Genomic DNA, 24,402 nt, shown 5'->3' with positions numbered 1-24,402 from the left:
AAGAGACTTTGTGGGAGTGGGTGGACATTTATTCTGTGGGTTTTATTCCCAATAGTTTAGTTATTCACTAAATCTAAGTAGGAACAATTTATAGTTTGTTCTCAAGACTTAGAAAAATGCCTTTTCTCCTCCAAGTGTGTTGATTGCAACTCGGATCACATTTATTAAGAAGACACATCTGTTCATCGCTTTCTTTGATGACTTTTTAAAATTACTGTTAATGGCCAAATTTTAGTAGACTTTTTTGGTGTAACAAAGCTTCTTTAATTTTGAGTAGTAATTTTCTGTCACTTTGCATGGTCAGAATGTCTGCTAACTTCCACTAACTAAAGCTACAGCTCATCCTGGCCCTTGTGTAAAGCATGGGAAGCAGGGGTCCTGGGTACAATGCTAAACAGAATGGAGACTAATGCCCTGCCTTGCTGTAGCCTCTCAAAGATTCGCTGCAATTTTTGCAAAATTATTAGTCCCTGCATTTCAGTTCCTCATGTGACAAATTAATGCAAATGGAACTATCAAAATACTGCTTTCTACCCTTAAAATACAGTGACGGGACTAAAAAGTGATGACTATGAGGTTTCTAGTTCAGCTGGTTAGTTTTCAGTACATGGAACTATGTGTTCCTAATAGTATATTAATCATTCATCTTTGAACATTTTGATGTTCATGGATTGTGTTAGTCATGCATAAAATTGTACAGGTAATGCTCTTTTGTAAATGGCTTAGTTTCCCTCTGCTAATCAGATCACAAGAGGAAGGATCTCTTTCATACTAAACAGGTATCAAGATGTGCAAGATAAATTGGCGATTAATATCTGGTATACCTGAGCGATGCTGTATTACAGAATTTGGCGAGAGATGTCCCAGTGAGCTATACTGGCTGAAATTTGGCAGACAAGCTCTGTACTCTCTCCTCGGTGTATGTCATAATAACAGTGAAGAAAATACATGCCTAGCAGCACACTTTATTTAAAGCACTCTTCCTTCACAGAACTGGCAGTGATGGAACAGATTAATATGTTGTTCTATAACATGACTGAATTGTATCCTTCAGTGCCGAATTTTCAAAAGCTGCTTTTGAGTTTTAGATCCACATGTCTGAAGGGCAAGGACAGCTTTATGATTTTTCAGCGATAGATCTCTAGTTTGGGTCATGAACCAGGAAGTGTCAAAGTTTTATGGCAAATTACATCATATATCCATATGCTTTTTGCAAAATTCAACATAAATATGCAGAGAAGGGCTGAGACACAGCTGTGGGTCAGACAGAAGGTATATGTGCCTGATCTCTGAGAATGGGTACAGGCTTGATCTCCATTGCTTGCTGTAATGAGATAAGCAATTAACAGACAGAATGATCTCATTCAGAACACATTGTCAGCAGCTCCAGCATAAACATTCTGGTTTAATTGTTTTCTGGTTTACCTTTCCTTTGTTTTAGGCCCTGTTCTCCAGAGGAACAGCATTACAGATTATGCTCTAAATGCTGGGACTACAGCAGTGAATGCACAAAGACTGTTAAGAGCCCTACAGCTTGACAAACCTATTTTGTTGGAGGGGTCACCAGGAGTAGGCAAGACCAGTCTAGTTGCTGCCCTGGCAAAAGCCTCGGGAAACTGTCTTGTTCGAATCAACCTGTCTGAGCAAACGGTAGAATAAATTATTATCTTTGTAACTTAGTGTTTATGGCAGGGTGGAGGTTTTGTTTAACTTAAAAAGTGTAGTTCTTTTTATCTTTAGCACTGAGTCTGAAACATCAATGTTTTCATTCTTGATCTTAAGATGAAACTAAATGGGCAGGGGGACCCAGAAAGAGCAGTGAGCTTCTGTGAGCAAATGCCAATTCCCAGATTTTTCCTGTTCTTGTCAAGTGAAGACATGCGTATCTCTGTCTACTGTGTTTTTCTTGGCTTCTGCAAAGAACTTTAAGGCTTTTTAGCTTTTCTGTTCCAATTTAGTTTTTTGTTGTTAAATATAGTAGCTGGTCACTGGAGTCCTATCATGGAAAAGCTTTTAGCATCTTGCAATTACTGAAATTTTTTTAATACCTACATTTTAGCTCTATGTAAAGGGGAGGGAGAAAATGTGAAGTAAAGTTAACAAAGGCTGCTTATGAACTTTTGTGTAGTTTTGTAATTTCTACACCCCCTACCCCTCGCTCCTGTTCTCTACTCCCAAAGGATGTGACAGACTTGTTTGGGACAGACTTGCCTGTTGAAGGTGGGAAGGGAGGAGAATTTGCCTGGCGTGATGGACCACTACTAGCAGCATTAAAGGCTGGACACTGGATTGTATTAGATGAGGTAAATTCAAGTCTGGGGCACAAATAAAATGGAATGTTCTGGAAGAGGAAAGGTTATGATTTGGCATGTAGGATAAATACCTTTGAGGGTTGATGATTGAAATAAATTTTGCTTACTTTTAGTTATGTGCATCTAGTGCCACATTGAAAGTGATTGTTCCACTTGAGAGAAAATTAATCTCCCTCTACTAAAAGTCCCTGTGCCCGTTGGCCATCCATAGAGGAAGTGTAAAAGACTGGCTTTGACTAGACCCCTTTAAGACAAGAGAACAAGGATTGAATCCCAGCCTAAATTACTGCAGAAAACCAAGGATAGATTTGATTTACATTTGGAAGTTTTTGGGAAGAGTGTCAACAGAAGTTTTGGTACACATGCTTTTATATGGATATAATTTCACTGAAATAGAAGGTGTTTTGCTGGGACTAATACACTATGTTGGGTACTGGTTTAATTGAGATGAAGAAGAGTTCCATTTTGACAGTATAAGCTATCCTGCCACCACAGGTTTGTTCATGTACCACGTAGCAAGTGCTTTCAAGCATATGCATGCACAGAGCTCACTTCTTGGCAATGTGCATTCTAATTATTGCAGAGTGCAAAATCTTAAATTCTTCAGCTGTTTGTATACCTTTTTTTTCCTGTTGTGAAGAATACCACTTTAAACAACCATGATATTTAAATAACCCAAACTGCCTTCATTTAAAAGACAAGCAAGCAAACAAAACGCTCTGAATGTCACAAATGTATGAACATAAGTTCAGAAGAAACATCTTGAATATGCAGATTTTACAACGGAGAATTGTTTTGTTATCATGGTGAAAACACAGTACAAACAGCAGTGTGCATAAAGTGTTAGTTATAGTTTTCTTGCTCTAGTGCAATAACAGTCTAACTGGAGGTAATAACATGACAGTGCTAGAACAGCAAGGAAATTGAATTTTACCTTCTGTGTATCCCAGACTGTTAAACTACAGATTATGCAAAAGTGTTTTGTGGAGCATTAATACTGTATCTTTATTTCTTTCCTCAGTTGAATCTAGCTTCTCAGTCTGTATTAGAGGGGCTAAATGCATGCTTTGACCACAGAGCAGAGATTTATGTTCCAGAGTTGGGAATGAATTTTCATGTACAGCACAAGAAGACTAAGATTTTTGGATGCCAGAATCCGTACAGACAAGGAGGTGGAAGAAAGGGTCTGCCCAAGTCCTTTCTTAATAGATTTACACAGGCAAGCTTATTTGTTTGGTTTAAACTATGTCATGAGCCTGTCTTGTAGTTTTCTGACTGTATCAACAGTCAGCCTGTTCTTGATTCTACAGGTGTATGTTGATCCACTGTCAGCAGAAGATATGGAATTTATTGGGAATACACTGTTTCCTGCTATTGATAAAAGTGTTATTGCTAAAATGGTTGCTTTCAATAACAAGGTAAATATATATTTTAATTTCTTTTGTGTAGAAGTAGGCAGTATGCAGTAAGATTAAAAAAATTAAGTCTAATGTTACATTTCCAAGCATTTTTGTAGAGAAGTGCGTGGGTAAAAAAGAGGAATGGAAGTATATGCAGAAGAAAGTAAAGAACACCACTAAAACCCACCTGAATTCTTGTACCACTACAATCAGATACTTGGTTGATAACTGAAGAGGCATTATTTTTCACAGAAGATAAGATAGATTTTATAGATAATATAAATATATATGATTTTATGGATAATATACATGTATATGATTTTATATATATTATATAAAAGGCTTTGTTCTACAAAAGGTGGAAACAATTATGGTTTGGTAGCTTGGTGAAGTGAGTTGAGGAAAATAATGGTTTTCCACACATACGGATTATTCTTGAATCACAAACAAAATGAGATATATCTTAACAAGGACTGAAATGTGTATTTCTGTTTCTGGTCTGAATTTTTAATCTGCAATTTATTATGGGATGTTGTTAGTGAAAGCAGCATCTGACCTTTACAGAAGCAGAAGTTTGTAAGGATATGTGGTATTCTTCTGGAACACTGAGAGACCAATAAAAGGAAAATCTTTCCTGATAGGATTTGTCTATGCAAAGGATTCAGAGATGCTCAGATCTAAAATTTTGCTAATTAAAAGGTTTTCAACAAGCATTAATTGCAAGGCATCAACTTATTAGCTATTTTGTGGCTTAGATGCTGCCATTTTTTGCCAAGTGCAGGATATAAAATTTACAGTAAAAAATAAATTTATGGTCATGCTTCTGAAATTGCGTTTAATCTTCATGTCATGAAACAAAAAACGTGTAGTAATATTAAGAGAAAGTATTCTGTGGCCTTATGTAAAATCTTTTGTGGCAGCATCATACTGAATACTCATTTTTAGAGCGCAAGAGTAAAAAGGAAGCTGAGTGTTAGTGTTAGTAGAGGAGAGACAAACTAAATCAAGCTTTAGTTCCTGACATCTTCAGAAAAGTGAATACAGCTTGCTCCTTCTATTGTTCTCTGTCTTGTAAACAGTGCCAAAGGCAGAAGTTCAGTTGAATTTTTTAAAAAGTATTTGAAGACCAGCACGAGGGTAGAGTAAAATTTCTTTTTAATTGCTACTTTTTCCAGATTGACAAAGAAGTAATGGCTGAAAAAAAGTGGGGGCAGAAAGGAGGACCCTGGGAGTTCAACTTACGTGATCTTTTCCGCTGGTGCCAGCTCATGCTTGTTGATCAGTCACCAGGATGTTATGATCCAGGCCAGCATGTATTTTTGGTATACGGAGAAAGAATGAGAACCAGGGAAGACAAAGAAAAGGTGAGCCGTGTGTTCTCCTTCCTTGCTCTTCAGATTGTCAGGAAGTATTTCTAGAAATCCAAGGGTAAATTTGAAGATGCCTTGCAATTCATTCATAGACGTTACCTCTTGCAAAAGAAAAATAGGTTTGTTTGGGGTTTTGGGGCTTAACATATGTACCTGCTCCCTTGTCATCTAAAATATCAATTTAATTACCTACTAGTATAAAAGCAGAAAGCTGGTGTAAATGAACGCAAGTAGAATAACAAAGGACTTAAACAGAGCAAAACACAACATATTCTTGTGTGATTCTGTATTATATAATAACATTCTCATAGAAGTGGTATGGGTTGCATGCATATTTGTAAGGAAAGAGAAGACAGGGAGCAGAGAAGAGAAATTGCACCAAGGTATGGAGAGATTCTTAAAGTTATGGTTAAAAAGCATTTGTGTCAGTACAGTAAGTAAAAATAATGTCCCATAATTCTGCCCTTCCCTGCCAGCATTTTTAAATTGTTCTGGCTTGGATTTCTTTTATTGACTTTTGTTTATCTGTCACTTTTTTCATCTGCCTGTCAAATTGCTCCCCTCGTTCTGTTCAACTCACTGCTTAAGGTTCCTCTACTAAAACACACTCACTGCAGTTGTTATTATACCTTTGCCATCTACTTATCCCTCTCTTGCCTAGAAATCCTTTGCTTTTGTTTAATTACACAACATTTAAATGGTATTAAACTAAAAGGCAATCAGATTGTACGACTGAAGTTACTGACTGTATGTGGCTGGATATTTTTTCTCATGGGTTTCCTTTCCCCTTCCTGTAGTAGTAGTATTTTGTTGTGTGTTATCAAAGAGCTTATTTATGGACTGACTTCTTTCCCAGTGTTTTGTTAAAGAGAAGCATTACTTACAGTATTTCAAGTCACAGGAAAGCACGGGTAATGAAGGTAATGAATGAGCTGTGGGCAGCTCACTCTCACTTTAATTGCTTGCCACACTTTGAATGAAATGACACTTGTGATTAAACTGTGTTAGTTACTATCACACGGCTCTGGAGCTGAGAGGGAAGGCTACTTTAGAAGTAAATCTTGAGAACAACAGATAACTTACGACTGATAAGTCTCTTTTTTGATCTTTCAACTGTTTTAGGTTATATCCGTATTTAGAGACATTTTTGGCCAGGAGGCTAATGTGTATACAGGAACCAGAGCATTTCACATCACTCCATATAACGTTCAGGTAAGCTGTTGACAAGAGGTTTTGTGAGTGGAGGGAAAAGGAGGCAACTTGCACAGCTGAGCTCCCACTTGTGTCTTTGAATACTCACCCCTGTGTCTCTCACCCCTTCCAGATCGGTTATTCAGTTCTTTCTCGTGGCAACTATATTCCTCGTCCTGGCAGAAGTCTCTCACTTCTGCATCATTCACTGCAGTCCCTCGAGTCTATAATGAAATGTGTGCACATGAGCTGGATGGTAATCCTGGTGGGCCCGGCAGCTGTTGGCAAAACCAGCCTTGTTGAGCTGCTGGCCCATCTGACTGGCCATCGACTAAAAATCATGGCAATGAACAGTGCGATGGATACAACTGAACTCCTGGGTGGATTTGAACAGGTAAATAACTGTTTTGGTAATATGGCAATATTTCTCCTTCTTACCTAACAGTGGCCAGTCTACTGTGATCTTAGTGTTTAAGCACCAAACGGAGCCTTAGGCACCACAGTCTTCTGGATGAACTAACTCCATAATGGCATGTTTGCAGGTTGATATCAATAGGCCATGGCAGCGCCTGCTGGAAAAAGTGGAGAATGCTGTGAGCACACTAGTAAGGGACAGTCTTCTCCTGACAGAAATTTGTGCAGATGATGCTGAACTTGTGCTGCGTGCTTGGAGCAATTTCATCCTGAATTACAAACCCAAGTCTCTGGGTGAAGGAGGTAGAAGTGTTACAGCTGAATTAGTGAGCAAACTGGAGGGAATACTTGTACTTATCCAGCGACTAAACAACAAAATAAATTCTTACTCAAAGCCAGGTATGTATGGTGGGTGATTTGAAGTAAGACTATATGTTCCTCTGAAGAAAATAAGAGAAATACATAAATCTGCAGTGAAAGCTTGAGAAAACTTGGGCATGTTTTGTAGTTTGTTTTTTTTTTTCTTGTAGTCAATACTGTTGCTTCATACTACTTATGTAACAGCCTGGCTTCTGAAATAGTTACATTGGTGATGGTTCTTCAGGTTTATTTTTTGTGTAGTTACACCTGGTAGCGATCAGTAGTCCACACTCAAATTCTCCTGTACTGAGCTACTCAACATATGATGCAATACAGCTCTTATCTTGTATTCCTAAGAAAGGGAATGTAGATATTCTATTCTTGCATTTGTTCTCTGAAGCATTAATTAGCTGAGCTTTACAAATGTAAGCAGAATAATGTATGGGTTGTTTTTTCTTCTTTTTTTTTTTTTTTAAATCATTGTCTAAAATATGGCATTAACATTCATATCAAACTTCTTCTAATGGGGGAGAACGGATGGAGAAAAGTTTCAGTCTAGTTTATATTTCTCTGTGCTTGCAAACCCCCTGTGTCCTCATGGATTTTGCCCATGGGAGGCTACTTGAAGAGTTGGAGCCTCTACTGTTATGTTCCCGTAAAAAGTAGGAAGCATGTATGTTTGTTAACAAAATAACTGCTATTTTTCTTGAATGGAACAGGAAGTTACCTTACATTAACTGTAATGTAAGTCTTGATGTAAGATATACTTCCTTTCAGAGTTTGCTCACCTGGTAGAAGAGTTCCGGCGTTTCAAGCTGCAGCAGGCCCAGGCTGCTGACCATAACAGCCATGGCACTTTCGAGTGGGTGGATGGGATGTTGGTTCAGGCCCTGCAGTCTGGAGACTGGCTGTTGATGGACAATGTTAACTTCTGCAAGTAAGAGATTTTAGTAGCCTTGTTTCACTGAGTAAATCCCTTGACCTCCCTAATTGACTTTGCCTCTTTTACTGTATGGTTCATAACTGAACATTTTGCATTTCATAACAATACATAGGAGCAGTAACTTACATTTTCTGGAAAAGTGTCTTCCTTCTTAGACAGCTTAGCAGTTGATAGTTTTCCTGTTATCTTATAACGTAATTAGCTGTTTGGCTTTTTGCTTGGTATTGTTTTGATTTCATGTCAGAAAGGGATCTAATTGCTACCTTTTTATAACCATATAAATTTCTTTTGAATATAGCCCATCTGTGCTGGACCGCTTGAATGCTTTACTTGAACCAGGAGGCGTTCTTACCATGAGTGAGAGAGGTGTGATAGATGGCACAATTCCTACAATGGCTCCTCATCCAAACTTCAGGTGCTTTGCTTTTCTGCTTTTTTTGTTGCCTTTTTTTTTTCCCCAGATCAAATAGGAGGTTTAGGGGAAAAAAAAAATGTCGTCAGTGAGCCAGTCTTGGTATTTTGAATGCTGTTCAGTTTGCCATGTACTGTAGTGACACTGTCTGTCTGGCAAGGAAGAAAACTGCACTGTGATGAGCATATGATAGAAAGCTTAAGAAGCTTTGCTTTATATCCCTGTTGCAGCACAGACTATTACACTGGGAAATTCATAGCAGTATACCTCTGCCTTGATTCTCCATTTCTAGTTTAGGATTTCAGCACTTCCCTGTCTGACTGTAATGGAGTTGAGGATACATGTGTTGAAGATGGTGAAGTATTCAGATACGTTGGTAATGAAAGGTGGTATATGGATATGATTTTCTTCCCAGCTTTCTCCATCCCATCCATAAATTTGAGTTTCCTGCAATGACAGAACTTTAAAAAAAAAACAAAACCACAAAACAAAAAACAAACAAAAACCCCAACAACAACAAAAAAAACCCAAAAACCCCAAAACCCAAAAAAACCCCAAACAAACAAAAAAAACCCCACCAAAAAAACCCCAACCCAGAATAAAACCGCACCAAACAGTCTGTATTGTCTCAGACCTGAAGTAGTCTCTGGGGGAGATGGGAGGAGAACATACAGAGTATTCTGTATAATTCCTACCTTTTATAAATTCATTAAAAGAATATTGGGACTGATATGCTCTGGTTCCTCTGAATTGGGAAGAAGGTCTTTGACTTTTGAGAAATCTGGTTTTGCTGAATTGTATCTCAGAAGCTTTTTTCCCTCCTTGCTTTTAAGAGATGTCTACTAATAGTACTAACTACTTGGGTGTTGGATGTTTCAGTTTTTAAAGAGCAAATTTATCTGAAGCCATTGCTAAGACTTTTAAAAGTGTTCTTTATAGCTCAGAGGTATAGTTTAACTTTTTTTTTGTAAGTAAGCATATGATAAAATAGACATAGCTCAGATATAACTGAGTTAAAAATCATGCAATATATCTGTGGCTAATTTCAAAGTATAATTATTCATATGGAGATCTCAAATAAATTCAGTAGATGTCTCTAGCTTTCTAGATATCAGTGTCCCCATTTTTATGAAGATGAATTTACTTTATGGAAGAGCAGATTTGGTGGTTCCAGAGTGCTAGTTGAAAGCCCTAAGTTACATCTTAAGAATGTAAGGCAGTTGGACTAGATGATTGTTGTAGGTGTCTTCCAACTGAACTATTCTATTCTAATATCCAACAGGCTTTTCCTTTCCATGGATCCTGTTCATGGGGAAATATCCAGAGCCATGCGGAATCGTGGGATTGAAATTTACATTCCTGGGGAGAACGATGGAAATGTATTGGACAATCTGGATTTGAAGTTACTCCTGCATGGTTTGGGTTTAGTGGGAGATAGCGTCTGTGATGCACTTATGGCTGTGCATTCAGAAACCAAGGCGGCAATAGCAGGTAAGAAAAGTCTGTTCGCTATTTGTTAACAACTTGGGTTTACTACATATATTTGGATTAACTCTTTAATAGTAAAGCTTGGTTATTTTATTGTGTTATGTCCTGATACAAGTAAAAGCATAATTCTGTGTATCTTTCAGGTTCTGTGCCATCTTTGTCACCTTTGCTTCAGGCTGCTGCTTCAATTGTGCAGCAGATACAGAGAGGCCTTGGATTAGCAAAGTCTTTTTACAGAGCCTGTTGGGAAGTTTATGGCCACTCACAACAACTGCAGATTAATCAAAAGGTAAAAGTCCGGTGTTTGAAAGCTTTTCTTACATCATCTAAATATGTGAAAAATACCATTTCATGAGGCTAGTATTTGAGATCCTGTTTCCTAAGTGCCTGAGCAAGGGGTTGATGAAGATGATGCTCTTGGAGAGATGAACCAAACCATTTTGAACACCCTCCCAGGCATCTATCAAGTGATGAAGAGGAGGGATTAATTGGCATTGGGACATTTTCTGTATCTTTAGATTCTGAGCCTTTTTTGGCTCCAGTGTAAGCAATACAGTTCTGCATGTAACTTACTCTAACAGATCAGTTGAAGCTCCAGAAGTTGGTTTTTTGGTATTGAATGGTGAAGTACAGTGAATTTCAGCTGTTATCTGTCCTTTCATGACATATTTTCTCAGCCTGGTGGCATGCTACTGGAGACAGAGGTCAGACGAGTGAGAGTTGCATAAAGACTGTCAATCTGGGATATGCTTATTGAGATATTCCCCAGGGGATAAATATGGTTTGTCGGACATTTTGTAGATAGTGGCTCACTCTTTTGCAGCATAAGGGAGCCAGAGAATATCCCAGTTGGACTCTGAGGCTTACTTGGTTTTTTTAACAGCTTCAGCTGAGACTTTGGGATATTAATACTGATTAATTTATAGCCTGAAACACTGTGCACACTGTCATCTGGAGATAGCAATATTCACTTCCTATTTTAAACTGTACAATATGTTATTTCACTTATGATTGGAATGTTTTGGTACTTTTATCATGTAGGTTATGTAGTGTTTGTAGAACATTTGGTTTATAATGATTTCATAATAAATACATGTAATTAAAGAGTTCCCTGAGCTATTGCATTAGAATACATGGTTGAATATGATTCTAAGCTACTTCTTGGTTGTTTGTTGTAGCTTGTGTTAGAACTGGTTACGAAGCATGCTTCATCTCTGTCTTCCCATGAAATTTGGGGTGACTCCCTGCTAGCAATGGGGTTGTGGCCAGACTCCCTACCTACAGGTCTGTTTGCAGCTGAAGACTCGCTTCTTTCGACAGTCCGGAGTGATGCACAGGTCCTAATGTATTGCCTGAACAGACTAAATCTTAAAAACTGCAGGTAGGCAAGAAATACTTTTTGTCTAATAAATGAGTAAGACACAAGATATGTGAAATACTGGTGGCATGTCCTTGTTCCCTGCAAAACTTTGTCTTGAACAAATTGTTTGGGTAGAGACTGTGGTAGTCACAGCCTGTAACTGAGGCTCCTGTTACCTTTCCATGCAACCACTGCAAATACAAGTTTAATTATTTACTGTTTTATTCTTCAGTCCAAAATACTTGACCCTATTCAGTCTTCAATAAGTACATTTGACGCATTTTGATATAAGTTAGGAGTAGGCATTTAGCAGAAAATGTGAATGCAAACACTGGGTTTACAAGGTAATAAGAGCCCGAAAAATCTCTTCCTTCAGTTTCCTTCTGAGCTTTTAAAAAAATGAGTAATTGGTTTTAAATATACTAATGATCCTCTGTACTTCCTGCTTGCATGTAAACAATTATTAATCAGTTATTTTAGGTCCAGTAGCTTCAGGTGAAAAAACAAATTTCCTCCTTCAAAGAGAGCTGTCTGAAAGAAATCTCATGTGGAGGGGCCATATGCAAGAAGTCTTTCTAATGATTTCTTGTGCAATGTAACCGTTATTTTCACAACACTGGTGCAAAATCTTCTTTCCTGCCTGGTTTACTTAGTGACCTACTGTGGACGGGTACTGTGGTTTGCTTCCAGTGAAACAAGCCGTAAAAGTTAGTGCTAAAATATAATGTTGAAACTGTAAAATCTTAGCAGCGTGTGGGTTTTTTTACCAATGACACTTCTTTGTGTTTTTTTTATCATTATGGTGCACAAATCAATTATAATTTCTCAGTGAAATGCTGTGCCTATTCACTTTCGGCACTGCATGAATTTTTGGTAATAGTGAGTTCCTAAAAGACACCCAACTGATTTGAAGTTGGAAACTGGCTTTAAAGCTAAATAAAGAAAAGAGGAGATATTATTGCATTGCTACCTTCTTGCGTGAAGATGGTTGCATGCTGAGTAGCTTGACTTGCAAAATATATTCTTTTCTGGAACTGGCAGTTCAAGCCATTGATTGCTGGACTTCACTTTGTGTTTCAGGACGCTACCGCTGACTCTCCAAGATCTTCAGAAAATTATGCAGTCCACTAATCCTGAGAGTCTCAAATTCAATGCTGTTGAGATAGACACAAACTGGATGGATAAAATGGAAGTTCTCCAGGCTTCAGTGAAATTGTTCATAGAAAAGGCAACCAATCAAGATTGGACATTGAGAGTTAAATGGCTTAACAGCTTAGCCAAAAATCTGCCACCGGTGCTTGGTATGTAATTATTTAACTTTCTCTTTTGCCTAAGGGTTGATTTATTATATTTTCACAAATTGTGAGTCTTCCAAGAAAACATTCAGACCATTCAAATGATCTGATATGAAAGTTCTCAACTATTCGCATGTATTGGGTTTGCGTGGCCAGGTTTTGGTAGTGGGGTGGCTACAGGGGTGGCTTCTGTGAGAAGCTGCTAGAAGCTTCCCCCATGTCCGATAGAGCCAATGCCAGCGGGCTCCAAGATGGACCCGCCACTGGCCAAGGCCGAGCCCATCAGTGGTGGTGGTAGCGCCTCTGGGATAACATATTTACAAGGGGAAAAAGTTGCTGTGCAACAGCAACTGCAGCTGGAGAGAGGAGTGAGAATATGTGAGAGGAACATCTCTGCAGACACCAAGGTCAGTGAAGAAGGAGGGAGAGGAGATGCTCCAGGCGCTGGAGCAGAGATTCGCCTGCAGCCCGTAGTGAAGACCATGGTGAGGCAGGCTGTCCCTCTGTAGCCCATGGAGGTTAGCAGTAGCATAGATATCCACCTGCAGCCCACAGAAGACCCCATGCCGGAGCAGGTGGATGCCCAAAGGAGGCATCCTGTGGGAAGCCTGCGCTGGATCAGGCTCCTGGCAGGACCTGTGAACCTGTGGAGAGAGGAGCCCACGCTGGAGCAGGTTTGCTGGCAGGACTTATGACCTCGTGGGGGACCCACGCTGGAGCAGTCTGTTTCTGAAGGACTGCACCCCGTGGAAGGGACCCAAGCTGGAGCAGTTAGTGCAGAACGGCAGCCTGTGGGAAGGACTCAACTTTGGAGAAGTTTGGAATACTGTTTCCCATGGGAGGGACCCCACGCTGGAGGAGGGGAAGAGTGTGAGGAGTCTTCCCTTTGAGGAGGAAGGAGCGGCAGAGACAACGTGTGATGAACTGACCACAACCCCCATTCCCCGTCCCTTTGCACCGCTGGGGGAGGAGGTAGAGAAATCAAGAGTGAAGTTAAGCCCAGGAAGAAGGGAGGGTGGGGGGAGAGTGTTTTAACATTTAGTTTTTATTTTCTCATTATCCTACTCTGATGTGATTGGTAATAAATTAACTTTTTTTCCCCAGGTTGAGTCTGTTTTGCCTGTGATGGTAATTGCTGAATGATCTCTCCCTGTCCTTATCATGACCCATGAGCCTTTTGTTATATTTTCTCTCCCCTGTCCAGCTGAGGAGAGGGAGTGATAGAGCAGCTTTGGTGGGCACCTGATGTCCAGCCAAGCTCAACCCACTACACCACACTAAATCAAGGGCATTGAGGCTCCAGGGAGAGATAGAAACAGGTTGTGCATATCAGGGACAAGAGGAGACTTTGGGCTAAGCATTCCCTATTATTATTCAAGTATGCATGTAACTTGTACTGCATCTGAATTACAGATATTTTTGGATACCTCTTGGTCTATGTAAGAAAATATGCCTTTCTCTTCACTATTTTCTTTTTATAGTGATAGTAAAAACAGTAAAATATCTTCTGTTTATTTGGTGTTAAAATGCAAATGGTTAGAAAGCCAGGAAACTGCAGAACTGAGATTTCCTGAAGCTGTGTTGCCTGAATATTCAGGATAGCAGTTGAGATGCTTAATTACATTAATCACATTAAACTTTTGGAAAATTTAGACAGGCATTAATCCAAGTAATTCACACACTTAGCTTCCTTGTATGGTGTGAAATCTCAGACTGTATTGTCCCTATGTGACTAGGATTGCTCCCCCTTGATCTTACTGTCTTTCCAGGCAGATGTGTCTATAAACTAGAAAATATCTAGAAAGTTACTTTAATGACAGGTATGCTTTTATGTGGTGTGTTTTTTTTTTTAATTGGGGGAAAAAAATCAAAACCAGATGTACTGAGAGGAAGATTTGAAGGTATGAACTCATGGATTTTCACAAACTGTGTTTTTAACAGCATACATGAAGTATCACCAGTTTAACTAGAACTCTTTACTGGATTTATGTTTTTGGCCATGGTATTCTGACTGCTTTTAAGAACTCTTGGAGCTAATACAGAATAAGAGCAGCCAGCATGTCCAGAGTGCATCACAGATGAGATTCAGGCTGCTTGTGCTGGCTCAGTTGAAGTTAGTTTTATTTATTTGTACTAAATGCTCTTTTATGCCTATGTTCTCCCCTCTTCACCTACAGATCCAGTGCGGATTCAGCTGGAAGCAGGTGCTGTAGCCCTTGGTAGTTTCTATGCCAGTCCCCTCTCATCTGGAGTCAGTAACATGATCAAGTTGCTACAGCCAACTATGACAGGTACTTCTGAAAAAAATTGATGTAAGGCATTGGTGCTTCCTTTATTTGTTCTCTGAACACATTGCAACCCTTCTTAAGAAATATGCATAACAAAACAAAGGCTAAATTCTAATTGTACATTGCATTTGTTGCAAAAGGAATAACAACAAAGCCATTCTTGCTGTCTAGAACTCCAAATATGGCAATTAAATGCATTTATCCTATGCAAATTTATATGAGTGCTATGACTATGAATCCTGACTTTATCTGTGACCCAGGTGTATTCCTACAGTTCAGAGTTAAGCGATATTCTTAAGAGTGATGCATATATCTAATGCCTTTCTGACTGGATAGTTTAGGCATCCTGTTTTTTCTCAGCATTTATTGTGTTGGCCCATCTGAAACCTATATTGAGGCCTGTAATTTTCCCTCAGTGTTTTACAGGGAGCTCAGGCCTGTGGTTTCCTTTCCAGGCTTTTTAGGCGCATGAAAGCTACATACAGCGACACTGGACCCTTTAGGGATGGTCCTAGGTATCTTGCCTGGACTGTGAAGGAAAAGGGAGTTGGACTTGAGTTTCCAGACTGTCTTTTTGGGTAGTCTGACCACTGGTTAATCTACTTTCACAGTTCTGTTTTACAGAACCTGCGGTCAACTTAATGCTTTTCTGTTTGGATATCTGCAGTGAGGGAGCTTAAGACTCTGCCTTCCTGTTAGGCTTCCTTCTTTCTTTCTCTAATGTTCTTGCATAGGCAGGGGGATTGAGGAAAGTCTTTCACTGAATGGTGTTTCCACTGCTGTTGTGTCTGATCTTGTCTACCTTCCCAGATGAACATGTGATGCCTCTGGACCCAAGATGGAATATGCAGTTTTTGGATATTATTAGAAATTCGATGAACTTTGATACAGAAATGGAACACACAGATCAGCTTCTAATCCTTTTGAAGTCTGTAGCAAATCGGTAGGTTACAAAAAAAGCTTGTGAATACTGCCCAATGACTGTAATCAGTGCTGTATAGACACTTGCTGTATCTGCCAAGTATGTTTTTAGGTTTTGATAGATGCAATCTAAAATACCTGTAGGAAACCTCTGTCTGGTATTTAAATTCTTTGTTTCTGTTTTCTGAAGACGCAGACTAAACCAAATCATTAATATAGGGAGCAGGGCTCCCAGCATTCCATATAGGCTGGAGTAATTCAAGGACAAACCAGAACAGTGGGATAAAGCGTAGAAGGGGCAGAAGCAACAGTGTGAAATCTCTGACATAAAAAATAGTTGCCCTGCTTTTGGATTTGGCCTGCTTTTCCTAATAAGAGCAAAAAGTACACAGGTTTTGCAGTTACAGTGTAAAGAAGCGGCTACTCACATATCCTACAAGTGATGGTGTTGCAACTGCTTAGTAGTTCACTACTTTTTCCTTCCTGGTGATTGCTGAAGTCAGCAACCTGCTTTTTGTGAAGCTTGCTTCTGCAGAAACCATATTCAAGCAATTAGTTATGCTGCACTTGATTCTTGTTTCATAATACAGTGAAATATCAAATGTCACTTTTTGTAGTTCACTGTTCTTATAAGGTAGAGGCTTTAAAATGATACTGAATTTCTAACAACTTTACTTTTAATTCAGGGCAGTATTATTTCTTGAACGAGAAAAAAGAAGCTACACTGAGAAGAATTTGATTACCAGCAAGAAGCCAAGAAATAGTGTCTTAAGAATGTCTCTAGATTTCCGCAAAGGTGGGTTGATTTTCACTGTTCCTTTTGGTTCTATGGTCAATTTGAAATATGGTGAATTTGCACTGTTATGAAATGCGTACTTTAAACGTGGTGTGAAGGAAGATTGTGTGAATGTGAAGCAGTCAGATGAGGACTAATATGATATGTAACACATTATTCTTAAATGCTGTAGCATAAACTAATTTATGTCCAGCTTCTTCTAGATCATGAGTGCATGTCATTTCTCTCTTAATTATCTAAACTTTAGGAAGATGATGGAGAGAAATGGGAATTGCGTTTTGTCTTTGGCTAGTAAGAATCATAGAATAGAATCATAGAATCATACAGGTTGGAAAAGACCTCTAAGATCATCGTGTCCAACCGTCAACCCAACACCACCATGCCCACTACACCATGTCCCTAAGGGCCTCATCTACACGTCTTTTAAATACCTCCAGGGATGGTGACTCCACCACTTCCCTGGGCAGCCTGTTCCAAGGCCTGACCACTCTTTCAGTAAAGAAATTTTTCCTAATGTTCAATCTAAACCTCCCTTGGCGCAACTTGAGGCCATTTCCTCTTGTCCTATCGCTAGTTACTTGGGAGAAGAGACCAACACCCACCTCGCTACACCCTCCTTTCAGGTAGTTGTAGAGTGCGATGAGGTCTCCCCTCAGCCTCCTCTTCTCCAGGCTAAACAACCCCAGTTCCCTCAGCCGCTCCTCATAAGACTTGTGCTCCAGGCCCTTCACCAGCTTCGTTGCCCTCCTCTGGACGCGCTCCAGCACCTCCATGTCCTTCTTGTAGTGAGGGGCCCAAAACTGAACACAGTATTCGAGGTGCGGCCTCACCAGTGCCGAGTACAGGGGCACGATCACCTCCCTACTCCTGCTGGCCACACTATTTCTGATACAGGCCAGGATGCCGTTGGCCTTCTTGGCCACCTGAGCACACTGCCGGCTCATGTTCAGCCGGCTGTCAACCAGTACCCCCAGGTCCTTTTCCTCTGGGCAGCTTTCCAGCCACTCTTCCCCAAGCCTGTAGCGTTGCCTGGGGTTGTTGTGGCCGAAGTGCAGGACCCGGCACTTGGCCTTGTTGAATCTCATACAGTTGGCCTCGGCCCATCGATCCAGCCTGTCCAGGTCCCTCTGCAGAGCCTTCCTACCCTCCAGCAGATCAACACTCCCGCCCAACTTGGTGTCGTCTGCAAACTTACTGAGGGAGCACTCGATCCCCTCGTCCAGATCATTGATGAAGATATTGAACAGGACCGGCCCCAAAACGGAGCCCTGGGGAACACCGCTCGTGACCGGCCGCCAACTGGATTTAACTCCGTTCACCACAACTCTCTGGGCTCGGCCGTCCAGCCAGTTTTTTACCCAGCGAAGAGTGTACCTGTCTAGGCCGTGAGCCGCCAGCTTCTCTAGGAGAATGCTGTGGGAGACAGTGTCAAAGGCCTTACTGAAGTCCAAGTAGACCACATCCACTGCCTTTCCCTCATCCACTAGGCGGGTCACCTGGTCATAGAAGGAGATCAGGTTGGTCAAGCAGGACCTGCCTTCCATGAACCCGTGCTGGCTGGGACTGATCCCCTGGTTGTCCCGGACATGGCTCGTGAGCACCCTCAAAACCAACCGCTCCATGATCTTCCCCGGCACCGAGGTCAGGCTGACCGGCCTGTAGTTCCCCGGATCCTCCTTCCGGCCCTTCTTGTAGATGGGAGTCACATTGGCGAGCCTCCAGTCGTCCGGGACTTCCCCAGTTAACCAGGACTGCTGGTAAATGATGGAGAGCGGCTCGGCAAGCTCCTCCGCCAGCTCCCTCAGAACCCTCGGGTGGATCCCATCCGGCCCCATAGACTTGTGAACGTCCAGGTGGCATAGCAGGTCATGAACTTCATCCTCTTGAATTATGGGGGGTTTATCCTGCTCGTCGTCCCTGTCTTCCAGCTCAGGGGGCTGAGTACCCTGAGGATAACCATTCTGACTACTAAAGACTGAGGCAAAGAAGGCGTTGAGTACCTCAGCCTTTTCCTCGTCCTTGGTGGCAACGTTCCCCCCCGCATCCAATAGAGGATGGAGATTCTCCTTGGCTCTCCTTTTGTCATTAACATACTTATAAAAGCATTTTTTGTTGTCTCTCACGACAGTGGCCAGGTTGAGTTCTAGCCGGGCTTTTGCCTTTCTAATTTCCTCTCTGCACGACCTAACGCGATCCCTGTACTCTTCCTGAGTTGCCTGACCCTTCCTCCACAAGTGATAAACTCTCCTTTTTTCCCTGAGTCCCAGCCAGAGCTCCCCGTTCAGCCAGGCCGGTCGCCTTCCCCGCCCGTTCTTCTTGCGGCACATGGGGACAGCCCGCTCCTGCGCCTTTAAGACTTCCTTCTTGAAGAACGTCCAGCCTTCCTGGACCCCTTTGCCCTTCAGGACCGTCTCCCAAGGGACCCTCTCGACCAGTGTCCTGAGCAGGCCAAAGTCCGCCCGCCGGAAGTCCATGGTAGCGGTTTTGCTGGCCCCCCTCTTTACTTCACCAAGTATCGAAAATTCTACCATTTCATGGTCGCTAAGCCCAAGCCGGCCTCCGACCACCACATCTCCCACCAGCCCTTCTCTGTTCGTGAACAGCAGGTCAAGCGAGGCATCTCCCCTGGTGGGCTCGCTTACCAGCTGCGTCAGGAAGTTATCCTCCACACACTCCAGGAACCTCCTCGACTGTTTCCTCTCTGCCGTGTGGTATTTCCAGCAGACATCCGGAAAGTTGAAGTCCCCCACGAGAACAAGGGCTAGCGACTGGGAGACTTCTGCCAGCCTCTGGTAGAATATTTCGTCTGCCTCCTCTTCCTGGCCAGGTGGTCTATAACAGACCCCCAGCAGGATATCTGCCTTGTTGGCCTTCCCCCTCATCCTTACCCACAAGCACTCGACCTCGTCATCACTATCATTGAGCTCTAGACAGTCGAAGCATTCCCTAACATACAGGGCTACTCCACCGCCTCTCCTTCCTCGCCTGTTCCTTCTGAAAAGCTTATAGCCGCCCATTGCAGCACTCCAATCGTGCGACTCATCCCACCACGTTTCCGTGATGGCGACTAAGTCATAGCTACCCCGCTGCACAATGGCTTCCAGCTCCTCCTGTTTGCCGCCCATGCTGCGTGCATTGGTATAGATGCACTTGAGCTGGGCTGCCGATTTCTCCCCCGACAATGGCGTGCGGACCCTAGGCTCTTCTCTAGAGAGCCTGGTTTTATCCCCGTCCCCCTTCGAATCTAGTTTAAAGCCCTCTCGATGAGCCCGGCCAACTCACACGCTTGACAATAGTCAAGCTCTTCAGACATGCTTTTGTTCTAATCCTCTTTCTATTGTTTTACATAATTAGGATGTTTACTCCTAAAAAAAAAAAGGCAAAAAATTTAGTGATGAAGTTAGTATGTTGCATAGAAGCAATTGACCAATGTTTCCTTCATTCTGTTTTGTTTTGTTGATTTTTTTTTAATTAATATTAAATGTGTAGAGGTAATAGAGAATTGGGCAAATAGTGAAGGAATGCTTTTTGTTACTTTGATTCTTAGATCTTTTCAGGTTTTTTTTCCCCAACCACAGAGAGGATCTAGTGATCAGAAATCGACCCTTACTTGTCATGTGATGTAGCTGGAATATTCAGTCTCTCCCTTTCTTTCCCTCTTCCCCAAACCTCAGATCCAGGAAGTTACAACTGCCTTCCTCATGCAATTGTGGTCAACCTTGCTGCTTTCTTTGAACTTTGGGATGCATTTGCATTTCACTGGGTGAAGTCTACTCAGGTGGCCTTAAGTGATGATGACATGCATGATGTGAGTAGACTTTTCATAGCACATTTATGGGAGTTATGTGAAATCAGACAGTGTGCAGAACATTATTTTTAGTTTCAGGGACTGTGAAATAAACTGCAGTGTTTCTATTGGTATTCAGAATATGGCTGGCACCAGGCAAATGATCATGTTTGTTTCAGTGGCTGTATTTGTGCTCTGTCTTCTCATTTCTTCTGTGTGGAATGTAGGTTTTCAGCCTGCAGATAGTCAGGGTGGGAATTATCCTATCTAAATGTTCATACCTGGGACCTAGATATTAATTGTGCCATAGAAGTGCCTGTTTCTCTCCACTAATGATAAAGGGAGTATCCACATCCAAAGGGAGTATCCACATCCATCTCAAATAAAGATACCTGAATCTGGACAGCTGACATGCAGGTCACAAGGTGGTTCCCTTCTCCCTCTCCCTTTTCAGACCATGAAGGTCATTTTGCTGAAATCTGACAATGACATTGTAGACTTGGTGCAGGGATTGCTTGGTTTTGACTTGTGTAGTACCACCTGCTAGCAGACCCCTGCAGTATTTTTAGAGAACATACAGTTGAGTGCTAGTTGTGTGCCACTAAGTATTAAAGCATTGCTTGATTCTGAAATTAATGGAGCTGACAATGTTTTTGCATTTTCTCTTGCTTGAAGTAAAAAGTATTCTGTAACATGCAGGGCTCAGCAATGGGAAAACTGTAACCTTTTTGGCTTGTTGTTAGATTTTATACTGCTTGCTGTGGCGTGACCGGTTCTGGGCAGTCTCTGACACTCTGACAGTGGATTCACCGGGGTTGTCACTTCTGTCTCTGCACTGGCACTGGGTTATGAAGCATCTAATTGACAGGATTCCTCAGATGCTTATCGGATCAGATCAGCACAAGTGAGTGGCTTTGATTTGTGTTTCTGTTAAATGATTGTATAATTACCCTTTTGTTAATATTATAGCTATTTAACATTGTTTGCTGTTAGCCTCCAAGTTGTGTTCCATTAGCGATGCAAGTGCAATGTATTAAATAGCTGTTCATTTTTAAAATTCAGGTTTCTTAGCATTGGGCTGCTTCTTGCCCAAATGATCATCTAGAATTTTTACCTGTTTTCTGTACTTTAAAGTTAGGTTGCCCCTTTAGTGGAAGGTTAAGAGAAGGGACTTTACTTTCTCATGCGTTCTTTTGCCTTTTTTCTCAAATTCTGAGTTAACTGTGTGGGCTTTTTTTTTTTTTTTTTTTTTTTTTTTTTTTTTTTAAAAATCTCCAAGGGTTTCCAAGGAAATTCAATCTGTTTCACAGCACATTCAGAGCTGCTTGGCCAATCCTGCTGGTGTTTCTGCCAGTATGAAGATATTACAGAAGTCTCTAGGAAGACCTCTTCCTTTTAAGGTATTGGTACTCTGTTTGCAAAAGATTTGTATTTCCAGCAATGTCCAAATATGCTTTAAAATAATGATAAAGATTTGCAGCACTTGCTTTCCAGGCCAGCAAATATACATTCCTTTTGGACTTGTTAGATTGATTAAAAAGACAATTTCAGCATATGTTAATGTACATCTTTTTTGTGAATTATATCAGTTATCCAGATAGCATTTCTACTATTAATTATACTTTGTATAGATAGCGGTTATTTAATATAGAGTGGTGCACAAACATAAAAATATTACTACTTGCTCTCTTCTGGGGACCTGTGAATGTCAGTGTGCCACTTATTTAGTGAACATATGTGTATATGGAATAGACCACGTACTTCCTTTTATACAGCATAGGATGGGGCTGCCTTATGACTTACCAAGACAAGGCCTCGTAACTCTGACAGTTTTTGTTTGTGTTTTTTTTTTTAAGTTATTTCACCAATTGGTATCATTCAATAAAAAAGTCTTACAGTAAAATTTTCTAAAGAATGTAAGTCCATTTTTAACAGCAGGGCACAAGTAGACATATAGGTTGCTCATGTTGGTGATTAGTAATTAGACCTAGGTTTTTATGGCTTTATATCTCAAATATACTCAGCTGTTCAAAAATGCGCATTGTTACTTTGTGGGACTTTAAAGAACATTCGGTGGTTACTCAGAATTTTGGGAGATTTTTCCAGGCAAACGTATTGAAATTGCAGGTGTAAAATCTCAGTTTCTTTTAAGTGACAGTAGCTTCTGGTGTTTTTCACTAATTTGTGTATTTATTGCCCTTAGTTTAGGTAAGTTGCCATGTTGAGAGATTGTTTGTCTGCATAATCTATGTAGTTTCTTCATGAAGGAGAAAAAAATCTTGACAAGGAGAAATTGTGGCCAGCTACTTAGATGTCTGTCTTCCTGCTGTATTGAGTACAAAAGAATTGTTGTTAAGTTATTGCAGGTTGATTTATATATACTTGTACTTCAGTCATGTGCATGTGAATTTGAAATCTTAGTTCTTACTGCAGTCACAGATCTTGTTTGTTTTGTTAGCACTGCTGGAACAAATTGCCACTTGTTCAAATGTCCTTTTCGTGTTTCCAGGATAAAGTGGGCATGGAATGTTTTTCTCAGTTAAAAATTCTCAGCAAACCACTTAACATCTTGGAGCTAAGATTCACCTTTGGAGAAAGTAGATGGCAGGAAAAAATGTGCTGTCTGAAAATTGCTGCCACTGGATGGAAGATGAAGAAAGCATTGCTGCAAGCTGATGGCCTGATAATTAGAGCCAATCATTTAGAAGATGTTAGTCTGGGTAGGTGACACTTTTGAAGAGCCTAACAGGATGATTTCTGACATCTCCATTCTTTTTGTATACAAATGAAAAGGATGTGAAATGTTTACTGGAAAGAAATAGAGTACCTGCATTTATGTGCCTCTTACGCTCTGTCAAACAGGTCAACTAAAGATTTTTTTGAAAGCTCTACATTCACAACTGAGAGCAGAAGGAGTTACATACAGTCATTCAGAAGAAAGGTTTACCGAAGATACCCTCTCCAACCAGTTAGAGCCTGCCTTGTTAAACCAGCTCTGCAGTCGGGTTCAGCTGTGGCCTGCAATGGAATACATAGGCATGCTCTGGCAGTACAAACTGACAGCAGATTATGTGGCCAAGGCTTGTGCAAGAAGGTAAGAAGAAGGTTGGAGAAAGAAATCTTATATTCCTTTCATGAGATTCAGAATCCCTAGTTAAAAGCTGTAACTTCGGTACTTTACGTTTGTATGTAAATCTCTGTGTGTGTGTGTGTGTGTGTGTGTGTGTATATGGCTGTGTGTATACGCATATATATGTATCTGCATACATAAGCTTATATATATTTATGTATATGCAGTCCTTGTCTGCATGCAGAATTGCACTTGGGCAGCTATAAAAAAGTATCAGCAAAGGGAGTAGTTTAGTGTTATATTGAGGAAGTAGTTTTGTTCTTTTCTAACTTACTTAATTGATGCAAATATAAGAATGCTGATGTCCAAGCCCCTTGGAGTAAACACATTAGACTCCAAAAAGTGCTTTATTAATGTTAGAATGGATTATAGGTGGAGGAAAACTATTTATGTAGTAAATGGTACATAGTATTTTCCTTTTGGAAATACATAGTATTTGCCTTTTAATGAAATAGAAGAGTCCTTCATATTAGGAATTAACATGAAGATGTTTATTGCCATGTTGCTGGGGGCTACTGCAGAAAGACTGAGTTAGACCTGGTGATGGAGAAAGTACACTAACATGCTTGCTTCCTTTTGTGTAAACTACACACATATACTTGTAGTTTAAATTAACATTATTAATTTAAGAAGTGTTAGTGTTGTTTTAAGGGGCCAACTGCATTTATTTTTTGATTGTTTTACCATTCCTTAGAAGAGGGCACTTCATTTATGGATTTCGGTGAAAGTAATTTTATGTGCAGTGAGACTCCTAGAATCACTGATTCACTCTTGAATTCAGTAAAGTCCTGATTTTCACAAGAACTATAAAGCTGGAAGACAGTTTGTCTCCAACCGTTTTGTATGTTTAGCTGAACATGTAGCTTATAGCTAAGGAAGATTCTACTTCTTTCCCCTTTTGTTGTATTTAGATTTTGCCAGCTTTGAAGGATGCA

At 40.7% G+C, this 24,402-nt stretch overlaps 1 protein-coding gene across 7 annotated transcripts in view; it reads left to right on the top strand.

Annotated features, from left to right (window-relative positions):
- Positions 1 to 24,402, top strand: part of MDN1 (midasin AAA ATPase 1) — a 107,271-nt gene that overhangs the window by 41,782 nt on the left and 41,087 nt on the right. For 5 of the 7 annotated variants that reach the window (XM_075145469.1, XM_075145475.1, XM_075145476.1 and 2 more), the window contains 22 exons: positions 1,442 to 1,650; positions 2,181 to 2,303; positions 3,334 to 3,531; positions 3,623 to 3,730; positions 4,888 to 5,076; positions 6,205 to 6,294; positions 6,407 to 6,667; positions 6,816 to 7,086; positions 7,825 to 7,984; positions 8,289 to 8,405; positions 9,685 to 9,893; positions 10,034 to 10,179; positions 11,069 to 11,271; positions 12,331 to 12,551; positions 14,723 to 14,836; positions 15,644 to 15,776; positions 16,441 to 16,550; positions 20,225 to 20,358; positions 21,081 to 21,241; positions 21,617 to 21,737; positions 22,847 to 23,057; positions 23,200 to 23,431. In XM_075145469.1, the coding sequence (XP_075001570.1) occupies positions 1,442 to 1,650; positions 2,181 to 2,303; positions 3,334 to 3,531; positions 3,623 to 3,730; positions 4,888 to 5,076; positions 6,205 to 6,294; positions 6,407 to 6,667; positions 6,816 to 7,086; positions 7,825 to 7,984; positions 8,289 to 8,405; positions 9,685 to 9,893; positions 10,034 to 10,179; positions 11,069 to 11,271; positions 12,331 to 12,551; positions 14,723 to 14,836; positions 15,644 to 15,776; positions 16,441 to 16,550; positions 20,225 to 20,358; positions 21,081 to 21,241; positions 21,617 to 21,737; positions 22,847 to 23,057; positions 23,200 to 23,431 (3,721 nt within the window). The remainder of the gene's footprint in view (positions 1 to 1,441; positions 1,651 to 2,180; positions 2,304 to 3,333; positions 3,532 to 3,622; positions 3,731 to 4,887; positions 5,077 to 6,204; positions 6,295 to 6,406; positions 6,668 to 6,815; positions 7,087 to 7,824; positions 7,985 to 8,288; positions 8,406 to 9,684; positions 9,894 to 10,033; positions 10,180 to 11,068; positions 11,272 to 12,330; positions 12,552 to 14,722; positions 14,837 to 15,643; positions 15,777 to 16,440; positions 16,551 to 20,224; positions 20,359 to 21,080; positions 21,242 to 21,616; positions 21,738 to 22,846; positions 23,058 to 23,199; positions 23,432 to 24,402) is intronic. The other 2 variants (XM_075145470.1, XM_075145471.1) reach the window with 2 other exon arrangements.

The sequence above is a fragment of the Calonectris borealis genome, chromosome 3 (genome assembly GCF_964195595.1).
Source record: "Calonectris borealis chromosome 3, bCalBor7.hap1.2, whole genome shotgun sequence".
In the NCBI taxonomy this organism is placed as follows: domain Eukaryota; kingdom Metazoa; phylum Chordata; class Aves; order Procellariiformes; family Procellariidae; genus Calonectris; species Calonectris borealis.
This window is presented reverse-complemented; position numbering and strand designations above follow the sequence as displayed.